Source organism: Palaemon carinicauda, chromosome 32, assembly GCF_036898095.1.
Source record: "Palaemon carinicauda isolate YSFRI2023 chromosome 32, ASM3689809v2, whole genome shotgun sequence".
NCBI lineage: Eukaryota > Metazoa > Arthropoda > Malacostraca > Decapoda > Palaemonidae > Palaemon > Palaemon carinicauda.
This window is the reverse complement of record NC_090756.1, coordinates 81244085-81266310: the sequence shown is the minus strand read 5'-3', so window position 1 is coordinate 81266310 and position 22226 is coordinate 81244085. Positions and strand designations below refer to the sequence as shown.

Below are 22226 nucleotides of genomic sequence, written 5' to 3'. Positions count from 1 at the left end.
AATTCTTTTTTAGTTTATTCTATTTTCATCAGGACCTTCCCCAACCCCCCATTTCTGTTTTTTCCTATTTTCATTCGCTATTTATAACAGAATTCTTCAATGCTGCTACGATAGAACTTACCATAGTGATTCTTCAAGCGACCCTTAATTCTCTCTCTGAGCAGTCTCTTTTCATCAGTTTATATTAAAGCAGAGCATTTTTCTATCATCTATTCTGCAAGATACTGACCATATTCCTGTTTCTGCAAGGATGCCCCAATATGGAGTACATGCTGGTTGTTTGTGCATGTTTCTTATTATCCTATATTAAAGGATTTTCAGATCTCTCATATCTTTATCTTTTATTTTACTCAAAGGCTTTACATTAACAAATGTTGCTGGAACAACCGCTGTTTCATATATTTTCTTTTTCGCTTCCAGTTCCATTCTTATACTTTCCTCATGTCTCTATGTTATGTATTTCTTGGATCATGTACGCAGTCCTATTGCTTTTCTTGTTTAGACTCACTTGATTCACTTCCTTATTTCCTTTCTCTGTGTGATGCCGCCATAGTTGTTTAACTTGTATGTTGATGGAGTGGTGAGAGAGGTGAATGCTCGAGTGCTTGGACGAACATTAAAACTGACAGACGAGTATGATCAAGAACGGGAGGTAAATCAGTTGTTGTTTGCGGATGATACTGTACTGGTTGCAGACACAGAAGAGAAGCTTGACCGACTAGTGACAGAATTTGGAAGGGTGTGTGAGAGAAGGAAGTTGAGAGTTAATGTGGGTAAGAGTAAGGTTATGAGATGTACGAGAAGGGAAGGTGGTGCAAGGTTGAATGTCATGTTGAATGGAGAGTTACTTGAGGAGGTGGATCAGTTTAAGTACTTGGAGTCTGTTGTTGCAGCAAATGGTGGAGTGGAAGCAGATGTACGCCAGAGAGTGAATGAAGGATGCAAAGTGTTGGGGTTTGTGAAGGGAGTGGTAAAGAATAGAGGGCTGGTTATGAATGTAAAGAGAATTCTGTGCGAGAAAGTGATTGTACCAACTGTGGTGTATGAATCGGAGTTGTGGGAAATGAAAGTGATGGAGAGACAGAAATTGAATGTGTTTGAGATGAAGTGTCTGAGGAGTATGGCTGGTGTATCTCGAGTATATAGGGTTAGGAATGAAGTAGTAAGGGTAAGAACGGGCGTAAGAAATGAGTTAGCAGCTAGAGTTGATATGACTGTCTTGAGGTAGTTTGGCCATGTTGAGAGAATTGAAAGTGGCTGTCTGCTAAAGAAGATGATGAATGCAATAGTTGATAGGATAAGTACAAGAGAAAGGCCAAGGTTTGGGTGGATGGATGGAGTGAAGAAAGCTCTGGGTGATAGGAGGATAGATGTGAGAGAGGCAAGAGAGCGTGCTAGAAATAGGAATGAATCGAGAGCGGTTGTGATGCAGTTCCGGTAGGACCTGCTGCTTCCTCCGGTGCCTTGGATGCCTGCGGAGGTAGCAGCAGTAGGGGATTCAGTGTTATGAAGCTTCATCTGTGGTGGATAAGGGAAGGGGAGTGGATGGGCTGTGGCACCCAAGCAGTACCAGTCGAACTCAGCTGAGTCCCTCGTCAGGCTGGGAGGAGCGTAGAGAGGAAAGGTCCTCCTTTTTCTCATTTGTTTGAAATCGGCTAACCCCCAAAATCTGGAGAAGTGCCTTGGTATATGTATGTATGACACGTAGGCTACTATTCTCCCAATTACTTATACTCCTTAACTATACTTCGCTTTTGGTTTATTTTCTTCTTCCTTTTCCTTTCCTGTGTTAATTATTTAGACAGCAAGTTTTTTTTTTTTTTTTTTTTTTTTTTTTTGTGATTGGTACTAATTGTTGATTTTTTTTTATCTCTAACAGTTACTTATAGGTTCCAAGTTCTTCGTTACTCTCTCCACAACACTATGATTGTGGGCACACTACAAGAAGCGTAGACTCAAAACGCTACAATTAGAAGAAAATTTAATGTCATTAGTTACCTCTGACACTGTCCAGCAGGTAGGCTACAACCGGAAATATAAAGATTGAAGTAAAAGTTATACAAGGGACTATATATGGACCCAAACTGTGCAGTATCGGGACTGACAAAGTGAATAGCATTAGTAGAAAAAATATTATGTTGATAAGAAATATTGAAATTGAATCACTGATATTTGTAGATGATATTATGTTTCTTACAGGAAGGAAAGAAGGAACAGAATGTGCCATAAGTAACTGTCAGAGCTTGGAGATCTTAAAGTTCACAATCAACACCAACCCCAAAAACTGGGTATATTAATAATTAACACAAGAAAGAATGAGAAAGAGGAGGAGATTAAAACAGAAGTGAAGAGGCCAGTAAGTTTAGTTAAAGAATATAAGTATTTTGGTGACTGGTATACAGAGAAAGGAAACAAAGAATTGAGTATCAGTAGAAAAAGCCAGAGAGTCCCATATATGACCCAAGAAATAAATAAATATGGGGATACGGGAAAAGTAGGAAAGATGGTTTTGGAAGTCAGATAGAAAATATATGAAACAGTAGTAGTACCAACATTATTTGCCAATGTAGAGACCTGGAGTGAAATAAGAGATGAAGATATGAAAGATCTTGAAAACCTTCAATATAAGATAAAAAGGAACAATGAACAACCTACAAGTATTCCATATTGGGGCATTCTGGCTGAATTAGGAACATGGCCGGTGTCTTGCAGAATAAAATATAAGAAATTAATGCTCTTCCATAACATCATAAACTCCGATTAAAAAACACTAGTAAGAGAGGATCGAAGATCAGTTGAAGAACCCTTATGAAAAGTGTCGGAGTAAGAGCGTAGAAGAAATCTGTAGTAAATATGGGAAGGAATTTGAAGAAAGAAGAACCTGGGGGAAAAGAACCCTGAAAAAATAAAGAAATAAAAAAAAGAATTGTGGAAAAAATAGAAGAAACTATTAAAGAAAAAAATGATGAAAAAATTGAGATTTATAGAAGGAAATGGCCCACAACCTTATATCAGATAAACGAATCTGGATAAGGCATCCCTTGTAATGAAGACAAAATTAAATATGCTCAATTTAAAAGCAAATTTCAGGGGAAAATATGAAGGGTACTTTATGTGACCTGTGCAAAGATGAAGAAGACACTACAGAAGATTTATTTTTATGCCCAAAATTAGGACACCTAATGCAAGTAGACACAAGTATAGGTACGCTGAAAAATCTAACAGGGATCTGGTTGCATTTATAGGTAGGGCAATGCACATGAAAGAAGAATTTGAAAAGTCCAAACTGACCACAATAGGTTGCCTAAACTGATGATAGCAGGGTGTTATCATATCTGAGTTCAAGGTTGAATGGGATAAAAGTAAAGATTGAGAATCTCATTATTGATTTATTTATGGTACAGGTAAAATAAGCTTGATTATAATAATAAGAATATGCCGAGAAGCTTTGCACCTATCTATAAAGTGGTAGAGTGCCCGCAATCTTATTTTGCGGAGTGAGCAATAAGGAATCAGGAGCCTACACAGACAGCACAGCTTTCATACTTTTGATTCGAACTTCCAGGGCCTGTCTAATACATCTTTCATGTTCTCTAGTTAGTGATTCTAACATATTGAATCCTATGCCACTGCCTCTCAATTATCTTAGTTCTTTACAGCCAAACATATGCTGTGTTGTATAATCTGCATCACTGCACTATACGCACAAAGACTATCCTTTTCATTCCCCTTTCTATAATCTCCTTTCATATCTATCAAATTCAACATTGTCTTCATTACTATTACTGCTTTCTTAGTGTTAAGTTCGCTTATGTAATCTCTTCTGTCCCTACCATTTACAAACCGCAACTTGGTCATTTCTACTTTCTTTTCTTCTCTTTTTTTTTTTTTAACTTCATTTGCCACTTTACTTTTTATTTATTAAAACTAAACAGTTAAGAAAGTATATTCTTAATTGTTTAATTTTAATATATATATATATATATATATATATATATATATATATATATATATATATATATATATATATATATTTTACATATTTCCAAAAGTCATCTTCACCAGCATTCCCCATATAATTCCCTTAGTTGGTCTTCCAATATATCCTTGACTAATCGTTTATCATCTGATGTAGTGATGTTATGAAACAACATCTTCTTCTATACTTTATTCTGTTTTCAACTGGCCACATTCCTATTTCTGGTATTAATCCCCGATAATTCCTTGCACAATCTTGTGCTGTATACCCTCTAGTTCAGTGGTTCCCAACCTTTTTCCTGTCATTTCCCCCTGCACCCAGTGCAACCCTCCAGATTTCCCCCTTCATGTGTATGAGGGAAAGAGTAGTTGAAACACACTGTGACGACTTACTAATTTATTTTTCCATTATACAAATATACTGATAAACAAATAGTTACAGGGTAAAATGGATAGAGAGTGGTTAGTAACAACTAACCGCATAGCCATAGAGCTATGAGGTTAGTTGTTACTAACCGCTCTCTATCCTTTTTACTCTGTAACTATTTGTTTATCAGTATATGGAGAGCGGCTAGTAAAAAAATAGAAGGACTTTTGTTTATTCTTCTACTTCAAAATTGAATTAATGAGAAGGTTGAGGCTGCTTCTTGTGCAGCAGTGTATCAATATCAGGGCTAGCTTCGTTACCTGATATATTTTTTAGTTAGTAGGTGGTGTAATTATTTCCCCCCTGGTAGCTTCAAATTTCCCCCCCCCCCCAGGGGGAAATTTCCCCCAGGTTGGGAACCACTGCTTTAGTTCTTTCATTTCTTGTTACTTGTGAGTAGTCTTCAATACCCGACTCCGCTGCAGGCGCAGCGCTCCGTGGGGCCTCCCCCGTGCATATTTCAGTTAACATCCGTATTCTTATCTGGTGTACTTTTCACTCAAGTTATAGCATCCAGCTAATAAGTGGGTTTTTAATTTCGTCTAAAAACTCTAGAGACTTTCGCTGTTCTTGAGATTTTCAGGCAGCTTGTTATAGATTCTTGGTGCACACGATGCAAACTCTCTAAACACGATATTCAAGTTATAGCTCGGCTCATTCAATATATGACGATCTAAGCTATGCCTTAAAGTCATAGAAGTGTTGATATGAAGGGCGTTTAATAATTCATTTATGTAATTTTGTTTTCCAAAATGTAGTGCTTGATAAGTCACAAGACATATATTGTAAATACTCCTTGCCTTTACTGGCAGCCAGTGTAAATCAATTAATACTGGTGTAATCCTTTCTCTTCGAGGTAAACCTTTGATTAATCTGGCAGCTCTGTTCATGACATTTTTTTTTCAATAAATAGCTGAGTAGTCCATAGTATAGTGAGTTGCAATAATCCAGCTTGGAGAACATAATTCTGGACAAACATTTTTATAGTTTTCTCATCCAAATATTTCTTAACGAAAGCAAAATTCTTAAGATGGTATCCAGTTGCCTTTACTACATTTGTAATCTGATCATGAAAAGACAGATGGCAATCAATTAAGACTCCTCTAGCTCTGACCACATTTTTTTTTACTACCATAGTGGTTCCATGCATTTGTAGAGTTGTGGTCGCTAGTCTTCTTAGATTATTCTTCTTCCCTGTAATTAACATTCTGATTTGTCTTCATTCAGTTTCACTTGTTTAGCTTCCATCCAGCTTTTAACATCTCACATTATTTCATCTAGCTTTCCTTCAGTGTCTCTTACATTACACAGGGACGTATAGAAGTGAGTATCATCTGCAAACAATTTAAAATCAACTACGTGTCTTCTCAGCAGAGGTGAGAGTTCAGTTATATAAATGCAAAATAAAACTGGACCCAATAGCCTACACTACCTTGAGGAACTCCTCTTGTCAAGGGTTTAGTAGATAAGAATGACTTTCCAATCTGTAAGCTCTATTTTCAAGATAACTCTTTAAGTAAATCAATGCATCCCCACCTACGCTAATTGTTTTACACTCCTCAAGCAGGAGGTCACGTACCACAGTATGAAAGGCAGCACTCAGATCTAACAAGATAAGAATTCCACATTTCCCTTCATCCATTAATAAGAGCAAATCATTCACCACTGAACACAGAGCTGTTTCTGTGAAATACAGTCACTTATAGGCAGACTGATTATCTAGAAGGGCTTCAACCGTTTTCCATAATCTTGGATAGAAATGTTAAGCACGACACTGGCCTATGAGAAATTAAGCTTTGGTAATCTATTTTGTCCTCAACTACGAGCTTCACAACTGCTAGCTTTTCGGTATCTGGAAAGACTTTATTCTCAATACTGACACTAACACAATGCAGGAACACTCGTAAAATTTCCACTGAAGTTATCGCTATTGACAATGTCTCAATATTTGCAAACATTGTAGGCACTACCTCTGTTTCATAGACATTTATACTCACCAACAATGTCAAATACCCTACACTGTTACTGTCTCTATAGTTCCTATTTTTGTTTCCCTTTTACTTTTTCTATGACTATGGTACATATAGCATATTCATCTTCTTCTGTTTTTAGTAGGAGTCTGGAGATTTGGGCATCTGCCATCTGGCTCAATCTTTGGAGGCAATTTACTCACCTGAAACCTGAAAAATGATACAGAATGGGACATAACTATTCAATGCAGTTGATATAAATAGAAATGTTAGTCTGTCAATACATAAATCAATCAGTGAATGAAATGAATGACATTTTCGATCCACCACACGAGGCTTAATACCTATTATACAACTAATAGCCATATCCCCATTCCATTGATATCATTCATATTGATAAAATATTTCACAAACTTTTTAAAGATTTTACTCTTTCCTTCCTGGGGAAACATTACAATTTTGTATTCCCTGCACTTTCAGCCCATATGTTTACCTAATTCTATCGTGTGTCTTTCTTTATTTCCAGGTTATCTATCATAACACTCCGCTTACAGATAAATAAGTGTACATTGAAACACTGAAAGTTTATTTTGCTTATCATAATTGGGTACGTGGTTAAGGATTGAGTAAGGATTACTAATATCTCCTGTGTGCATTATTGTGCTCCCTGTGGTGTTTAATAGGATTTTGAGAGTGCTTATGTTGGTATGCTAATTAAAGAAAAAGTTGTGTGACTTAGGAGAGAATCGAAGGTTCTAACTCACAGTGAATGTTTTTATGTTGAACAGGTTGACACTAAGTCTCTCTTCATATTTTATATATGAAAGATCCATGGTTAAGTTGTACTGTAATACAGGGCCTGATTTCGAACAGAAAATATATGTTTTCCTGTAGTAAATAACGTGATTTGACCGAATTTGACCTTCATTTCAACCTTCATTTCAACCGCAAACAAACAGAACAACCAATCCTACTTACTTTAAGTGCCCAGACTGGATGCTGTTATTACGGATGAAATGAAGGTCAAAACCGGTTAAATCACGTTATTTTCTACAGGAAAACATATTTTCTGTTAAAATGGTCAGATATAATGTCTTATAATATATATTTTGTTAAAATACTTAAATATAATGACTTGTTCAAATTCAGTGTCACTTCACTCACGTATGTACTGTGAACGATAACATTAGCAACGTTACCAACGGTACACGCCGTTAACAATGTTACGGTGGTACACAGCGTTACTAACTCTACGGTGGAAATACTAACGTTAGCAATTATACGGTATTATTATCATATGTATTTTAAAGAATTTTTCCATATACCCTTTACACAAAATATAAAAAAGTACAAAAAGGGTACAGAACCTGATAAACCCACCTAACCTAACATAGAAGTTCCCAGGTTACAAACCCTATATAATGCACTTTGTTATATCACTTCACTCACGTTACGGTAACGTTAGTACTGTTACGATAACATTATATGTAATGGTTCTTGTTTCGCCATTAGTTCGCTTCGCTCCCATGAAAATAAAACATCAAGGTCGTATGTACTGGCAAGCGGTAGTGTTGAGCTGCGCACGCTAACATTAGTAATTTTACGCTAACATTACCAACGTTAAATATAATGGTTCTTGTTCCTCACTTACGATCACAGGAAAATAAAACATCACCCTCATATACATTGGCAATTGGTAATGCTGAGCTTTGCACTCTAACAAAATATAATAAAACTAACACATTAATATTGAAGAAATTAATGACTTGCTTTTATGACCGTGACATCGTAACTTAGGGGTCAAGGGTGGTGTTGTGACTGAGTCTGTGGTGTCTTAACTGTTTTGCCTTAGATTAGCACTGCACTTGGAACACTGTAAAAGTTGGTATATTACATTACGTGATTTAAGAAAATTATCAATATTGGAATACACCAAAATACTTTCAAGTATGGATTACTGAAGCCGAAACAATTTTCTAATACTTAGATCGTAAAATACGCAAAAGACGACAATTGAACTAACAAAGACCTGACTAGGGCAAAGGTTTCCACGTAAAAGGGCTTGTTGGAAGGTGGGGGTAGGGAAATATTAACCCCCCTGTGCAAACTTTACATACGTTTAGGTTCGTGATTGGTTAACGGAAAAGCAACGAAGTCTAAAGAGTAAACATGAATGAACAGAATGAGAAACTTGTCCAGAGCAAGTATTTATGTGAAATCTGGGAGTGACAAGGTAATAAGAAAATGTATAAAAGTAATATATGAAGATAAAATGGAATGTATGTTAAATAATATTTGATGGGTATATAAAATGAGGTGATTTTATAAGGTATCGGATAATAAAATGAGTAATACTGGGGTCAAACGTAATATGTATACGAGGGTATTACATAACTAATCAAGTAATAGACTTGAACAGAGCTGGTAGAGTGACGAATACTTACATTTCACGATTAGAGAAGAAGAAATCCTATTGGTGGAGGAAAAGTCTCTGCGCAGGGAGGCAGGGTTTTTGCGGCGAAGGTCAAAACCTGCTATTTACAAACGCACGAACAAGAGCGTCTACAACGGGCAAGTAGAATGAGAAAAATTAAATGGAAAACACTGCTAATGTTAGCATGATACGTTAACATTTGATCTATATTACACGTTGGCAGCACTGGTTACTGTATTTTTTCATGAGACATAGCCTTTGCAACGGCGCCTCCAAAATTTATCCAGTTATACTGTTTTGTATTTTCCTCCGTTTATTATACATCGAAGAAGGTTATGTATAGAAAAGAAAAGGCTTGTTTTATGTCTATATATCGTTTCCCCAGTATATTTTCCCCACCCAAAACCCTGAGTTCCCACTGGGGGTTCCCCATTATCGTAGGATATATATATATATATATATATATATATATATATATATATATATATATATATATATATATATATATATATATATATATATATATATATATATATATATATATAAATATATATATATATATATAAATATATATATATATATATATATATATATATATATATATATATATATATATATATATATATATATGTATATATATATATATAAATATATAAATATATATATATATATATATATATATACTGTATATATATATATATATATATATATATATATATATATATATATATATATATATATATATATATATATATATATATATATATATATATATATATATATATAAATATGTATATATATATATATATATATATATATATATATATATATATATATATATATATATATATATATATATATCTATATATCTATATATATATATATATATATCTATATATATATATATATATATATATATATATATATATAGATATATATATATATATATATATATATATATAGATATATATATATATATATATATATATATATATATATATATATATATATATATATATATATATATATATATATATATATATATATATATATAACGGATTTTGAGCGAAGCGAAAAATCTATTTTTGGGTGAGATAGCCATGGCGTCCTGATGGAAGGTTCCTTTTTGGTAGCTTCCTTGGGTATAAGACTACTAAGATATTCCCAGAGAATTTAACCACAGGTTATCACAGAATTCTAACTTCTGGAGCGAGTATCTCAAAGGTTTCCCTTTAAGACATCGTAATACAACAGGGGACGCGCATGTCTGAACGCGCCACATAGCTATCTTCACCCCGAACAGAGTTAATGCTTCGGTGTGTAAGGACTGAGAATAGCTGGGAGCCGTTCCACAGCTAATCTCACTCGTGGCTACTACTGATACTCGAGACGTAAACAAACGGACGCCATTGCTCTGATGACGTCACGCCCGTCTTCATCCTGAAGCCAGTTGCTGCCCATCACCATGATACAATTGCGTAGGGTGGGAACAAAACTGGACGAAGTAGTAGGGAGGGTCCATCAGGACGCCATGGCTATCTCACCCAAAAATAGATTTTTCGCTTCGCTCAAAATCCGTTTTTTGGGCTCAAGCCATGGCGTCCTGATGGAAGAGTACCAGAGAATCAATGTATCGTGGTAGATTTTCCCCCAGTATTAAGTGCCTAGGCATTGACAAAACAGCAAAGTAATCTTAGGTAAAGAACCATAGGAACGAAGTATCCTGCCCCCCTTGGTAGGAAGTTCCATGGGCTATGCCGACGTCAAAGTGGTATTGAAGGGCTATTCATCCTGAAAGAAGAACTTGAAGAACTTAGAGATGAAGCGGAATGTTTGGTATTTGTATAGGAACATTCTGAATTAGACCAGTGGTGGTTGGGCACTGTGTATAGAGTTCATCTCTTGGTTATCAGAAGTAAGTATTCGTGTAGGAACCTTACTGAGACAGGGTGAATATAATTTAGGATTAGACATCTTAAATTCTTCATAACCATAAGAAAGGAGGAATAAATAAAACTATGACAGTATGTATTTCATAGTAAGTAGGAGCTGAAAGAGACGCATAAGTAATAAAATAGAAATTTTATTTCGCAATGCAGAAATTAAATAATTTACAGCAAAAGTAAAGTTCATTTACAGTAATAATAATGTACATAGAAATAAAGGCTTGCTCTTGAATCTGAAAAGGAATTTCAGGATTAGTAGGTACTCGTTCTCGAGGAACGCAAGTCTTTAAATAACACATCATGCTCAAGGCATGCGGCACTTGTGTGACACTATGACATTTCACCTGGGATAAGAACAGTTATAAAAGCACTAAGTGTTTTTAGACATCACTATGAATCGCTCGAGGGTCAACATAGGCACCCGAAGAGTTAGAGTCCCAAGTAACTCACTGTTCTACGCAGAGTTAGGTGCAGGTTTCATAACACTACCTGCGGCTACCACAAAATGTTTGACTTCGTGCACTTGTTTCGCATAATGTTTAAAGAAAACTCGCGAGGACTTCCAGCCCGTAAAGTTTTTAAGGCTTTCAAAGTCCATGCTCTGAAAGAAGTTCAGAGAAGATGCCACTTTTCTAGGATCATGACCAGCGGGTGTACTGTTCGGATCCGCTCTGCGAATGAAGTAGGTGATTTTCGCTCTTAATTGTTTCAGTGACAGGTCGCTGCCCGATGTTTCTCCTTTGAAGAGTTGGCCTCCACCAAAGTTCGAAGTTCTGCGAAGATAGACCTTGAGACTCTCTACTGGACATAGAGAGACATCCTCCTTCAGGGGGCATATTCTCCAAGGGCCCCATCTTTTGGTGGGTAATTCGTTTTTAGCGAGAAACGTCGGATCAGGGGAGAGGGTCACTTCTCCTGAATCGGTAAACAGGATGTGTCCTTCTTCTCTTGATAATGCCACTATTTCGCTGACTCGAGCTCCCGAAGCGAGAGCAAATAAAAATATAACTTTCTGAGTCAGATCCTTGAGGGGGCATGAATCATTGTCCAAGTTGGAGGCGAAATGGAGTACCTTGTCTAGTGACCAGGAGATCGGTTTCGGAGGGGGTGCTGGACGTAGGCGAGCACATGCTTTTGGTAATTTGTTAAAGATGTCGTTGGACAGATCAATTTGGAAAGCATATAGAATTGGTCTAGCCAAGGCCGATTTGCAGGTTGAAATCGTATTGGCTGCTAATCCTTGTCCATGAAGGTGAATGAAGAAGGACATACAGAAATCAATGGTGATTTCTTTAGGATTTTTTGCCTTGACAAAGGAGACCCATTTCCTCCAGGATGATTCATATTGCCGTCTCGTGGATTCGGTCTTGTATTCCTCTAGGAAGTCTAGACTTTTCTTCGAGATCCCAAACCTCTTCTTTGCGGCAAGGGAGAGAAAATCATGAGATGAAGGTCCTTGATTTTCGATGATGAAGCGAAGACAGTCGACTTCTGTACTTGTTGAGAGAGAACTGGGCCCGGGAGAGGGATCAGCTTGGGCTGCAGCTCCAGGACCAGGGGGTACCAGTTGCTCCGGGGCCACTTGGGAGCCACTAGGGCCGCTGTCCCTTTGAAGGTTCTCAGTTTGGAGAGGACTTTCAACAGAAGGTTGGTGGGAGGGAACAGGTAGATCTTGGACCACCTGTTCCAGTCCAGTGACATGGCGTCCACCGCTTCTGCTTTGGGGTCCTCGTACGGGGCTACGTACAGAGGAAGTTGATTGTTGTCGCTCGTTGCAAAGAGATCTATCTGAAGTTCTGGGACTTGGTGAGAGATGAAGGAGAACGATCTTGCGTCTAGAGACCATTCCGACTCTATCGGGTTTGTCCGAGATAGAGCATCCGCTGTCACATTGCGGAATCCTTATAGGTGAACTGCAGACAGGTGCCACTTCTTCTTCTCCGCCAGACGGAAGATTGGGAGAAGCACCTGATTTATCTGGGGCGATCTTGAGCCTTGGCGATTGAGACAACGAACTACCACCGAGTTGTCTAGGGTTAGACGAATGTGGATCGAGGGCGGCGGGGATAACTTCTTCAGAGTTAGAAGGACCGCCATGGCCTCCAAGATGTTTATGTGGAACGTCTTGAATAGTGGAGACCAGGTACCTTGAGCCTGTTTCAGGTGGGAGTGACCTCCCCAACCTTCCAGTGAGGCATCCGTGTGGATGTTGAGTGATGGAGGAGGGTGTTGGAGAGGAATGGACCTTTTCAGGGCCTTTTCTTCCGACCACGGCTTTAGGAGGCGTCGTAGTCTGTTTGGAAGCCGTCTCTTGAGGTCTCTTCGAGCGATGGATGCCGATCGTCTCCAGACTCCCGCGGCATCCTTTAGCTGTGCACGAAGCACTGGGTTTGTCACTGAGGCGAATTGTAGAGAGCCTAGAACTCGTTCCTGCTGTCGTCTTGAAATGCGTTTGGATTTCAGTAGTCGCTTGACAGACCCTGCTATTTCCTTCCTTTTCTTCTGGGGGATGGAAAGGCGGTGTGACTGAAGATTCCAGTGGATTCCCAACCACTGAAACTTCTGAGCTGGAGAGAGGCGAGATTTTTTCTCGTTGATCTTGAATCCCAGGTGTTCTAAGTACTGGGTAACTTCGTTGCAAGACTTTGCACACTCTTCGGGCGATGGAGCCCAGACTAGCCAGTCGTCGAGGTAGGCCATCACCTGGACGTTTCTTAGACGGAGCTGTTGTACTATGGCATCCGCCAGTTTTGTGAAGATCCGAGGGGCCACATTGAGGCCGAATGGCATGGCCCGGAAGGCGTAGCTTTTCCTTTGGAGTCGAAATCCTAGGTAGGAGGCAGCGTGATGGTTCATTGGAATGTGCCAGTAGGCATCCGCCAGGTCTATAGAGACCGTGTAGGAACCTTGAGGCAGAAGGGTCCTTATTTGTTGAAGCGTCAGCATCTTGAATTTGTTGTTCTCTATGAACTTGTTGAGGGGGGATAAGTCCAGAATGACTCTGAGTTTGTCTGAGTCCTTCTTGGGAACACAAAACAGTCTCCCTTGGAACCTGGTGGACTTTACCTTCCTTATCACCTTCTTGTTCAAGAGGTCTAGAACATATTCTTCCAGAAGGGGGGTCGATTGCTGGAAGAACTGCTGGAAGATTGGGGGTGGTTGCGTCCAACTCCAGCCTAGACCGTTCTTGATGATGCTGTGTGCCCAGGGATCGAAGGTCCAACGATCCTGGAATTGGCGGAGTCTTCCTCCCACCGGAAGCACTTCATTGCTTCTGGTGTCCCGAGGACTTGTTGCCTCGGCCGCTAGCTCCCTTTCCTCCTCTACCTCTGGAGGGACGGCGAGATGCGTCTCTGCTTGCACCCCTGAACGAGCCTCTACCTTTGGCATGAAAGGTAGTGGATGGTTGCTCAAAGGCAGGGGTGAAGACCGGTGACTGTGACAACACCGGTTGGGGGACCAATTGAAAGGTCTGTTGTGGTTGGGCAACCACTTGGGAGGTAGCGGGTCCCGGAAACTGACGTCGTTGCTGACGTTGCTGGGGTTTTGGCTTCTGAGGTTTCCTCTTAGGCTGAGGTCCATCGTCCTGAGAGGGTTTCCTTTTTCTGGACATGCCCCACTTGTGGAGAAGGTTCCTATTCTCCGTGGCGGCTCTGTCAGTTATTTCCTTGACAAGGTCAGAAGGAAACAGGTGCTTTCCCCAGATGTTGGAGGAAATCAGCCTCCGGGGTTCGTGTTTCACGGTGGCACCGGCAAACACGAATTCACGACAGGCTCTTCGAGCCTTTATGAAGTGGTACAAGTCCTTCATTACTGTCAGTAAGTGGGATTTGGAGAGTACCATGTAGTGATCTGGTACTCTAGTGTCACAGGCCATCACTTCCAGTTGGACTTGATGAGAAAGAGATGCCGCAAGCCTCTCCTTCGTGTCTTGTTCCCGGCGAAGGAGGTGATCGTTGAGCTTAGGGAGGTCTTCATTAAACTGACGTCCGGCGACGTCAGGATCGAGCCTTCCCACGACGAAAGTATGCTGAACATCTTTCCAGTGTCGAGCGTCAGGGGGGGTCACGATGGAGAAGGGTCTGCACTCCTCCAGTGCAGGGCAGGGTTTCCCTTCTTCCGCCGCTTTAAGGCATGCAGCTAAGGCCTTTTCCAAGAATGGAAGAACCGCAGTGTCAGGTGCAACGTACGTAGGGTGCTTCTTGCTCAAAGCCGGAAGCTTAGAGCAGGTAAAGCCTCTACTCTTAAATGCGGAGGCTAGCATAGCCTGGGCCTTTGTGAGATCGAACACTATCTCTTGTTTAGGTTCGGTCTCTTCCTTCGAGGCAGGTTCGGAACGAAGCCGGACGTAACAGTCCGGGTAGGCCTCAAAGCTTGGGAAGAATTCCACATCTTCCAAAGGGACCGTGCCGATCTTATCACTGACAAAGATCCTGCCGGTCGCAATAACCATATGCTCTGCATACCTCCACGGGTTGGCATGAGAGCAAGCGGGGAGATCCTTGACCGAAATCTTCTTCGGCTCTCTGGATCCAATCATCGACCTGATGGACTCCTGGTTCTCCTTCAGCCTGTCGTCCATGACGGCTCTAATCAGCCGGATCAGTTCTTGAGTAGAAGAAGAGGGATCCGGAGTCGAGGAGGTAGACGGAATGGACATTTCCGTCGGTGTAGGAGTAGGAGGGGGGATGGACGAGGGAGCAGCTCCTAGCTCCGACTCGGTGTACTCCACCTTGTCTTCGTCCTCTTCGGCTCCTTGAGCCATAAGCGTCTTCTCCGTGTCTTCCGAGACGTCTGAAATCTGTTCATCATCCTCGGAATCTAAACGACACTCGTGCATGGACTGAGCCATGACCACATCAGGTTCCACCGTAATTTGGACAGTGGGGATCACATCTTTTGGTACCACTGAGTCAGGGGAGGCCTTAGGGAACAATAGGGACCTCAGTTCTTCGGTGGCCAGGTACGGTCCAGTAGCATTTTTCTGAAAGCCACGCACCCACTTGCGCAGCTTTTCACGAGAAATGTCTCTAACCTCCGCTGAAGGAGGGTTATGGAAGGCCTCAACTAGGTGGGCCTGGCAGACCGTACAATCCAGTGGATTCCAAAACTTCAAATCCCCTTTCTTGTCTGCACAAGGGGCGTGAGTCCTGCAAGCCGTATGCCCGTAAAACTGCGGGCGTTTCACAGCGCAGAAGGCGAAGTCACACTTCATCTGCTCCTCCTGTGGAAGAAAGAGAAAATGAGTATGGGGGAGTCATAAGAATGGCTCTTAAACTAAGTTAATATTAATCATTAATTTTAACTTAAAGAAGGTGTGATGCATAGAGAATGAAAACAGTAAAGGAGAACATGCTCCATGCATCTCGCCCGGCTGGTTACCATAAGCTTGGTCCCTGGATAATCCAAATGACCGAGATCATTGGATATATTTTCCTAGAATTCCAAGTATTTTGGAATTCCATGAAAAACCAAGGACAAGATTGGGATCGAATTCATTCGGTTCCCAGTTCAGAGCCAGAAGGCCTCATTTAAAGGGTAACTGCTTCTGGCAACCAGCCGTGCTAAGATGCACATAGCATGCTGGAATTAGAAGAATGCAAAGAGACAGCATGATCACTAATAGAGCAGTACTAGGTACTGATCTTAATAGCAGAAGCAGCTTATCTGTTTGCGATATAGGGCTATCATAGTCTTATGATAGCTACAGTAAGGGGGTGCAAGTATTCTTGACGCCTCCGGGGCATCCGGCAAGCCGCCGGCATGCCGGAGCTCGCTCCAGCATAGATTCTGGCATTAGGACAGACAATTTTCAAAAGTCAGTTAAATACCAGGATGGCGGCCGCCGGCACAACGGGGGCACGCCGGCAGGGAGCGGCGGCTCCGGCAGTCGGAGGATGCCAGGTTGGTGACTGGGATAAGGATGGTAAAGGCTGTATCGGGTTGCCGGCAGTATATGCCGGCACTCCGGTGATCGACCGGCAAGCGGACGACTAGATAGGAGTAGGAGAGCCGCCGGTAGTAGCCGGCGGCAGCCGGCAGTCCCTCGGTACACGGGGGGCTGGCGGCAAGGGTAGGGAAGTCACCAAGTAGGAGGCAGGTATTGCCGACAGTAGAGGCGGCAAGAGACCGGCACCCGGATAGATAGAGAGACAGGGGGGAGGGGGGAAGGGATGCAGGAAGTACCATCAGGGTTCCAGACATCCCTCCTCCTCCCTGAGGGGGTGTACCCATGATAGAGGCAGGCTCTAACATCCATGAGCAGGGGTCACTAGGGACCGGGAGCAAGGTAGCCCAAGGGAGGGCTAGGGAACACCCAAGAGGGGGGGGGGGGAGACTCCCATATGCAGAACTATACTAGTAACTAACCTTATAGGACACTATGAAGGTATATGTACCAGAGTGGACTGCACAAGGAAGCTCGGGTAGCCCTACTCTTCCACCCTAAGGAGGAGTTGTAGGACAGGGGACAGATGAGTATAAACTAACCTAAGCATAGGCTAGGCTATACAAGAGATAGGTGGGGAGGGAGAAGAGAGAAGTCTTCCCAGGAAGGGTTTCTGTACCAGAGCGGCCACTAAGGAAAGGGAGGACACTCCCTAACCTAAGATCAGGCTGATCGGCTAAAACGGTGCAAGAGTACAGTTTCAGCATGGAACAGAGAAACCTTCCTAACCTAACCTAGAACAGGGCTAAAAGTCCTGAACTAGGAAAGGAAGAAGACATATCGCTATCGCAGGAAAGTCATAGACTATCCTAGCCATAGAGGTAGGCTAGCCTAACCTCACTCTCGGACGCAGCCCTAAAGGGGGTTCATTCCTTTAGGGAGGACAGAGAGGCGATATATACTCTATTAGACAATTAATCCCTTTACTCAGAAAAGGGATCAAGGCTAAATAGAGGGAATGCCAAGGCAGGGGATGAAGGAAGCATATAGGGGTCCTAATATTAGGTTAGGCTAGAAAGAGTCACTGACTAGCCTATCCCCTATATGGTCCCTGAAGGCGAAAACATTTGCATCACTGTCAAAAGTATTGTAAAATAATAATGCCACTATCTTCATAACTTAGTCTAGGATCACTAATAAATCATGCATGAACACTTGTATGTAGGCTCCTGGCCTGGGGGCTATAGTAGCCGACTGGTATGAGGTCAATCGATGACCGATAAAAAGCGTCTAAACACGATATAAAAGTTCCTAGCTATGAAGACTAAATAAACTAATGAATTCGATTAGTATATAATGCCGGAAACGTTGTTGTGGCTAACTAAATAAGACATGCATAACAACAACGACGCCATAAAATGGCGGGTCCGGTAGAGGCACAGCTCTGCCACAAAACATCAATTATTTCGAAAAGTAATATTTACTTTACGGCCAGAGCTTAATTAAACAATACTGGAACCTTGTACTCAACTTTCCAGAAGAAGGCGAGGCTGAAGGTAACGACATAGCGAAGATGCAAAGCGATAAAGATAACACAGGGAAAATCCGTCTAAGTAGGGCAGCTACTAAACAAAGGATGAAGACGGGCGTGACGTCATCAGAGCAATGGCGTCCGTTTGTTTACGTCTCGAGTATCAGTAGTAGCCACGAGTGAGATTAGCTGTGGAACGGCTCCCAGCTATTCTCAGTCCTTACACACCGAAGCATTAACTCTGTTCGGGGTGAAGATAGCTATGTGGCGCGTTCAGACATGCGCGTCCCCTGTTGTATTACGATGTCTTAAAGGGAAACCTTTGAGATACTCGCTCCAGAAGTTAGAATTCTGTGATAACCTGTGGTTAAATTCTCTGGGAATATCTTAGTAGTCTTATACCCAAGGAAGCTACCAAAAAGGAACCTTCCATCAGGACGCCATGGCTTGAGCCCAAAAATATATATATATATATATATATATATATATATCCACCGGGTAAGTATATTCAAAAATTTATTTTAAATTGAAAATATAATTTTTCATATACTATTTCTAATAACTTTAATAAATACTTTTTTTCTTTTATTTGTCTTTGCAGGATACTGAAAATATTTCAGATTCATAATGGATCCACAGAAGACCAATGGTGTTGTTGAAAGGGACAAGAAGGATGTTAAAAGAAGTAAAAACCAGAAGAGCACTCCCATATCCCAGCTGACTCGAGAAGTAAGTAAATTTTATACGTCGTTATTATGTTTGCATGTTCGTACATGTAATATAAGCCTTTGACCTTTAATAGGTGTATGACTTCAGTGAAGCTGGAACTCCCTAAGTTTTTATGAGGTAAACATAGTTGCCTGCTGTTTGGGAGCCAACTGATAGGGAGAGCTTCCTTCACTTTGGCTTTGGCCATGGCAAACTACAGATGTGTTTCTCAACATCTTCATCTGTCTGTTCCTCTCCTTTGATGAAGGGATTAACTAAATGGAAGACAGCCTGTGAATAGTGGTTTTCACACGCCCTTGTTGTATACACGACACCCACAATGTGATCGCGCGAGGGTAGTAACCTCTGCATTCCATGCTTTTATCTTTCTCTGGTATATTTGGAAATTTTATATTAGAAAAGTGTAAAGAAGGACCCTTTTCACCGGGCGTCACAGGTCTCTCCCCAGAAATAGATTTTTCCTTCGTCAAAATCCCTTTTGTTTTATCTTTCAGATTAGATAGATTGTCTTTCAGACAGTCGCCTTTGAGAGATATTGTAAGAAGCCAAGGATATGTATTGTTTCCTTGTAACTGTAATTGTGTGACCATTTTCTTTGCTATTGGCCATTATCCAGCTTACTTGTTCCTCTCGGACAGCATGTCTACTGTATTGCTGTTCTATCCCTTTGTGTGTGGCCGCACACTGAGAATGACTACGGAAACCTGAGGAATTCTGTTTCCATTCGGACATCGTTTATGCTCCGTCGCAAGAGGAATTTCTCAGTGTTTGGTGATCACAGAAGGCGCTACGTACGTTTCACCTGATTGTGCTGTTGTGGTCTCTCCCAGTGAGAGCGTCGTCATTAGCCTTGCAAGACTCCAGGGAAAAAGAACTCTCCCTTCTCCACTAACTCAACTACCCCAATGTGGAAATCAAAAATGACCAAAAGTGATTAATATACCCAAAAAAACATTTGAAATAAAAGAAAACTTCTGTTCAGTACTTAATTCAATTGGAAATTTATAATTCTTCTGAGTCTTAGAATTCTGTCTCGGGATATACGCTGGGATTCAACAATTTGCTGACGAGCAATAGTAATTTCTCGCAGCACTGGAGATAGGTTAAGCCAGCGACTCTCCAAGTATAAGCGAGGTGCCTTTAACCATTCAATAACCTCGCATAACATTTGATATTTACGGGCTGACGACATTCTCAGATGTGGCCCGGAGACGGAATGTGTATGCTCAGAAGAAGAAAATAAAAATCCCTAAAAATCGCGCGATGATTCAGGAAAAATTCCTAGTTGAGAAAACCAAAGAGAGCTGTCTCGTTCAGATTAGATAAATTTGACTGTGCTACTTCAGCCTCGAGTTCCGACCTGTGTTTCAAACTTCCATCGTAATGCAGAAAAGGGTACAAATTCCGAGGGGACTCAAGAGTGGAGGACAGTTTCCTCTCTGGAGTTTTCATCTGATCAGTGAGAAGAGGCTTCCACTCCATGACTCGTGGCTGAACTAGAGGTAGGTCAGGAACTGGAGCTTTGTACCAAATACATGGGGAACTAAATCCACTAGAGGTGGGATTTTCAGCCAACAATCGGGTGGCAAAAAGCCATGAAAGTCATAATCAGGGTAAATGGACACAGCTGAATCAGAAACAGGGCTTTCTAAATTTGCAGGTTTAGGTAAGTATGAATTGGAACTTTTGGAGCCAACAAAAAGTGGTCCCAACAACAGAATGCTGGAAATTTCCCAGAATTCCCAACTCCCTGGGGGATGAACGACACCTTCCTCTTGGAAAGAGGGTGCTAAGAAACGTGGTGTTGAAAATTCGGACACAAGAGAGTTAAGCACCAATTCAGGCGTCAAAATTGGGGTTTTACGCAATTTAGCAGAGCTGTTCTCGCATAATTGGAGGACCACACGATCTCGAACCGATTCAGGCTTCAATACTGGAGTCTCATCAAAATTTTCTGGAGGATATAACCAAGCATCAGGTGCTCTTTTCCACTCTTAAGTCCTAGCTGGCTTTAGGATGGGTATGGGCTGCGTAATACTGTAGTTCTTGTAGGAAGTTTACTTTTCATTTGTTATCGGGACTTGTTATGATCTTGAGACAAAAAGGTATGATGCGACTATTGCAGCCACACCATACAAGTTACTATCACTACTAGAATCAGAACACTGCAAGACTTCAAAGGAAGTCGGATTATTATCCACAAGTCCTGAAGTATTCTGAGTCTTGGTTACAGGATCAGGACCCTTCGGATATCAGAGAAAGTGCCTCTTAAGATACACCGTAGGTTCAAGACAGATTTTTAGCTGGATATGGTGCGTTTTTACCAGTTCACCATCAGGCAGTCTCTGCAGCTCTCAGGTGACTTTATTTTCGTATACTATAGTAACATGAAATACCCTCTTAAACCTTGGGATGAGCTTGTTTGACAGGTGTCCCAACTGGTACACCTTCTTAAGAACCAAAGAACCCTCCTTAAACTGTTTATACCGAGGATGCCCTTCAGCCCATGTGTCTCTCGTTTCTTCTGACAGCAATGGGATACTATCAACATCGTGAGCATCCTTCAGTATGTTCTTAGCTGGAGTAAACTAATCTCAGTGTGGTGGGAATGGTTGTAGCTGAGAACTGCACAGGATAAATACTAGTCCAATTTCCCAAATTCTCCAGAAACCACCCTCAGTAACTCACCAATGGTATGTATCACCTGCTCCATAGTGGCATTACTAGAAGGTTTATACAGTTGTTTTCACTTGTACAGTAAATTCCTGTGAAATAAACTCAGGGCCTGTTTCAGTCAATATCTGGACTGGAACACTTTGAATAACAGGAAAAACTCGGTCCTCAATTGCTTGGCATATCGTACTGCTTTTCTTATTCCTTATGGATACTGCCATCACCCACTTGCAGTAAGGGTCGACTACCATCAGACACCAAATAAAACCAGTACTGGTTGTTGGAAGACAGACAAGGGCTATAGCAATCAATTCATAAGGAGAAGAGGTCACTATTTTCAAGGTTGGTGAGGCAACCACCTCCCTTGAAACCTTACAAGTCTGACATTCCTAACACATCCGGCACTTATCCCTGATTACACTATTTAGAGATTTGTGCCAATTGATTTGATGGAGCATTGCAGTCATTTTCCTTATTCCACAGTGAGCATTCTGGAGGTGTGTTTCGGAAACTAGGTCAATTATTGAAGGTAACTACTGAGCCATCTGGGTTCCGTTTCACTAGCAAACCCTGGTGCACCTCCAGGTCAGACCAACATCTCTTAACTTCTCCCTGGATCTTTGACCACTAGACTAAAGGACAGGAGATCAT

At 41.1% G+C, this 22226-nt stretch overlaps 1 protein-coding gene across 2 annotated transcripts in view; it reads left to right on the top strand.

Moving 5' to 3' along the window:
- The first annotated feature begins 6890 nt into the window (after positions 1–6890).
- The window catches only part of LOC137625411 (tRNA pseudouridine(38/39) synthase), an 87775-nt gene continuing 72439 nt past the window's right edge, over positions 6891–22226 (top strand). Inside the window, exons 1-2 of one of the 2 annotated variants that reach the window (XM_068356316.1) lie at positions 6891–6982; positions 18775–18902. In XM_068356316.1, coding sequence (XP_068212417.1) covers positions 18801–18902 — 102 coding nt within the window. In that variant the 5' untranslated portion in view covers positions 6891–6982; positions 18775–18800. Of the gene's footprint in view, positions 7002–18774; positions 18903–22226 lie in introns of both variants that reach the window. The other variant, XM_068356317.1, reaches the window with a different exon arrangement.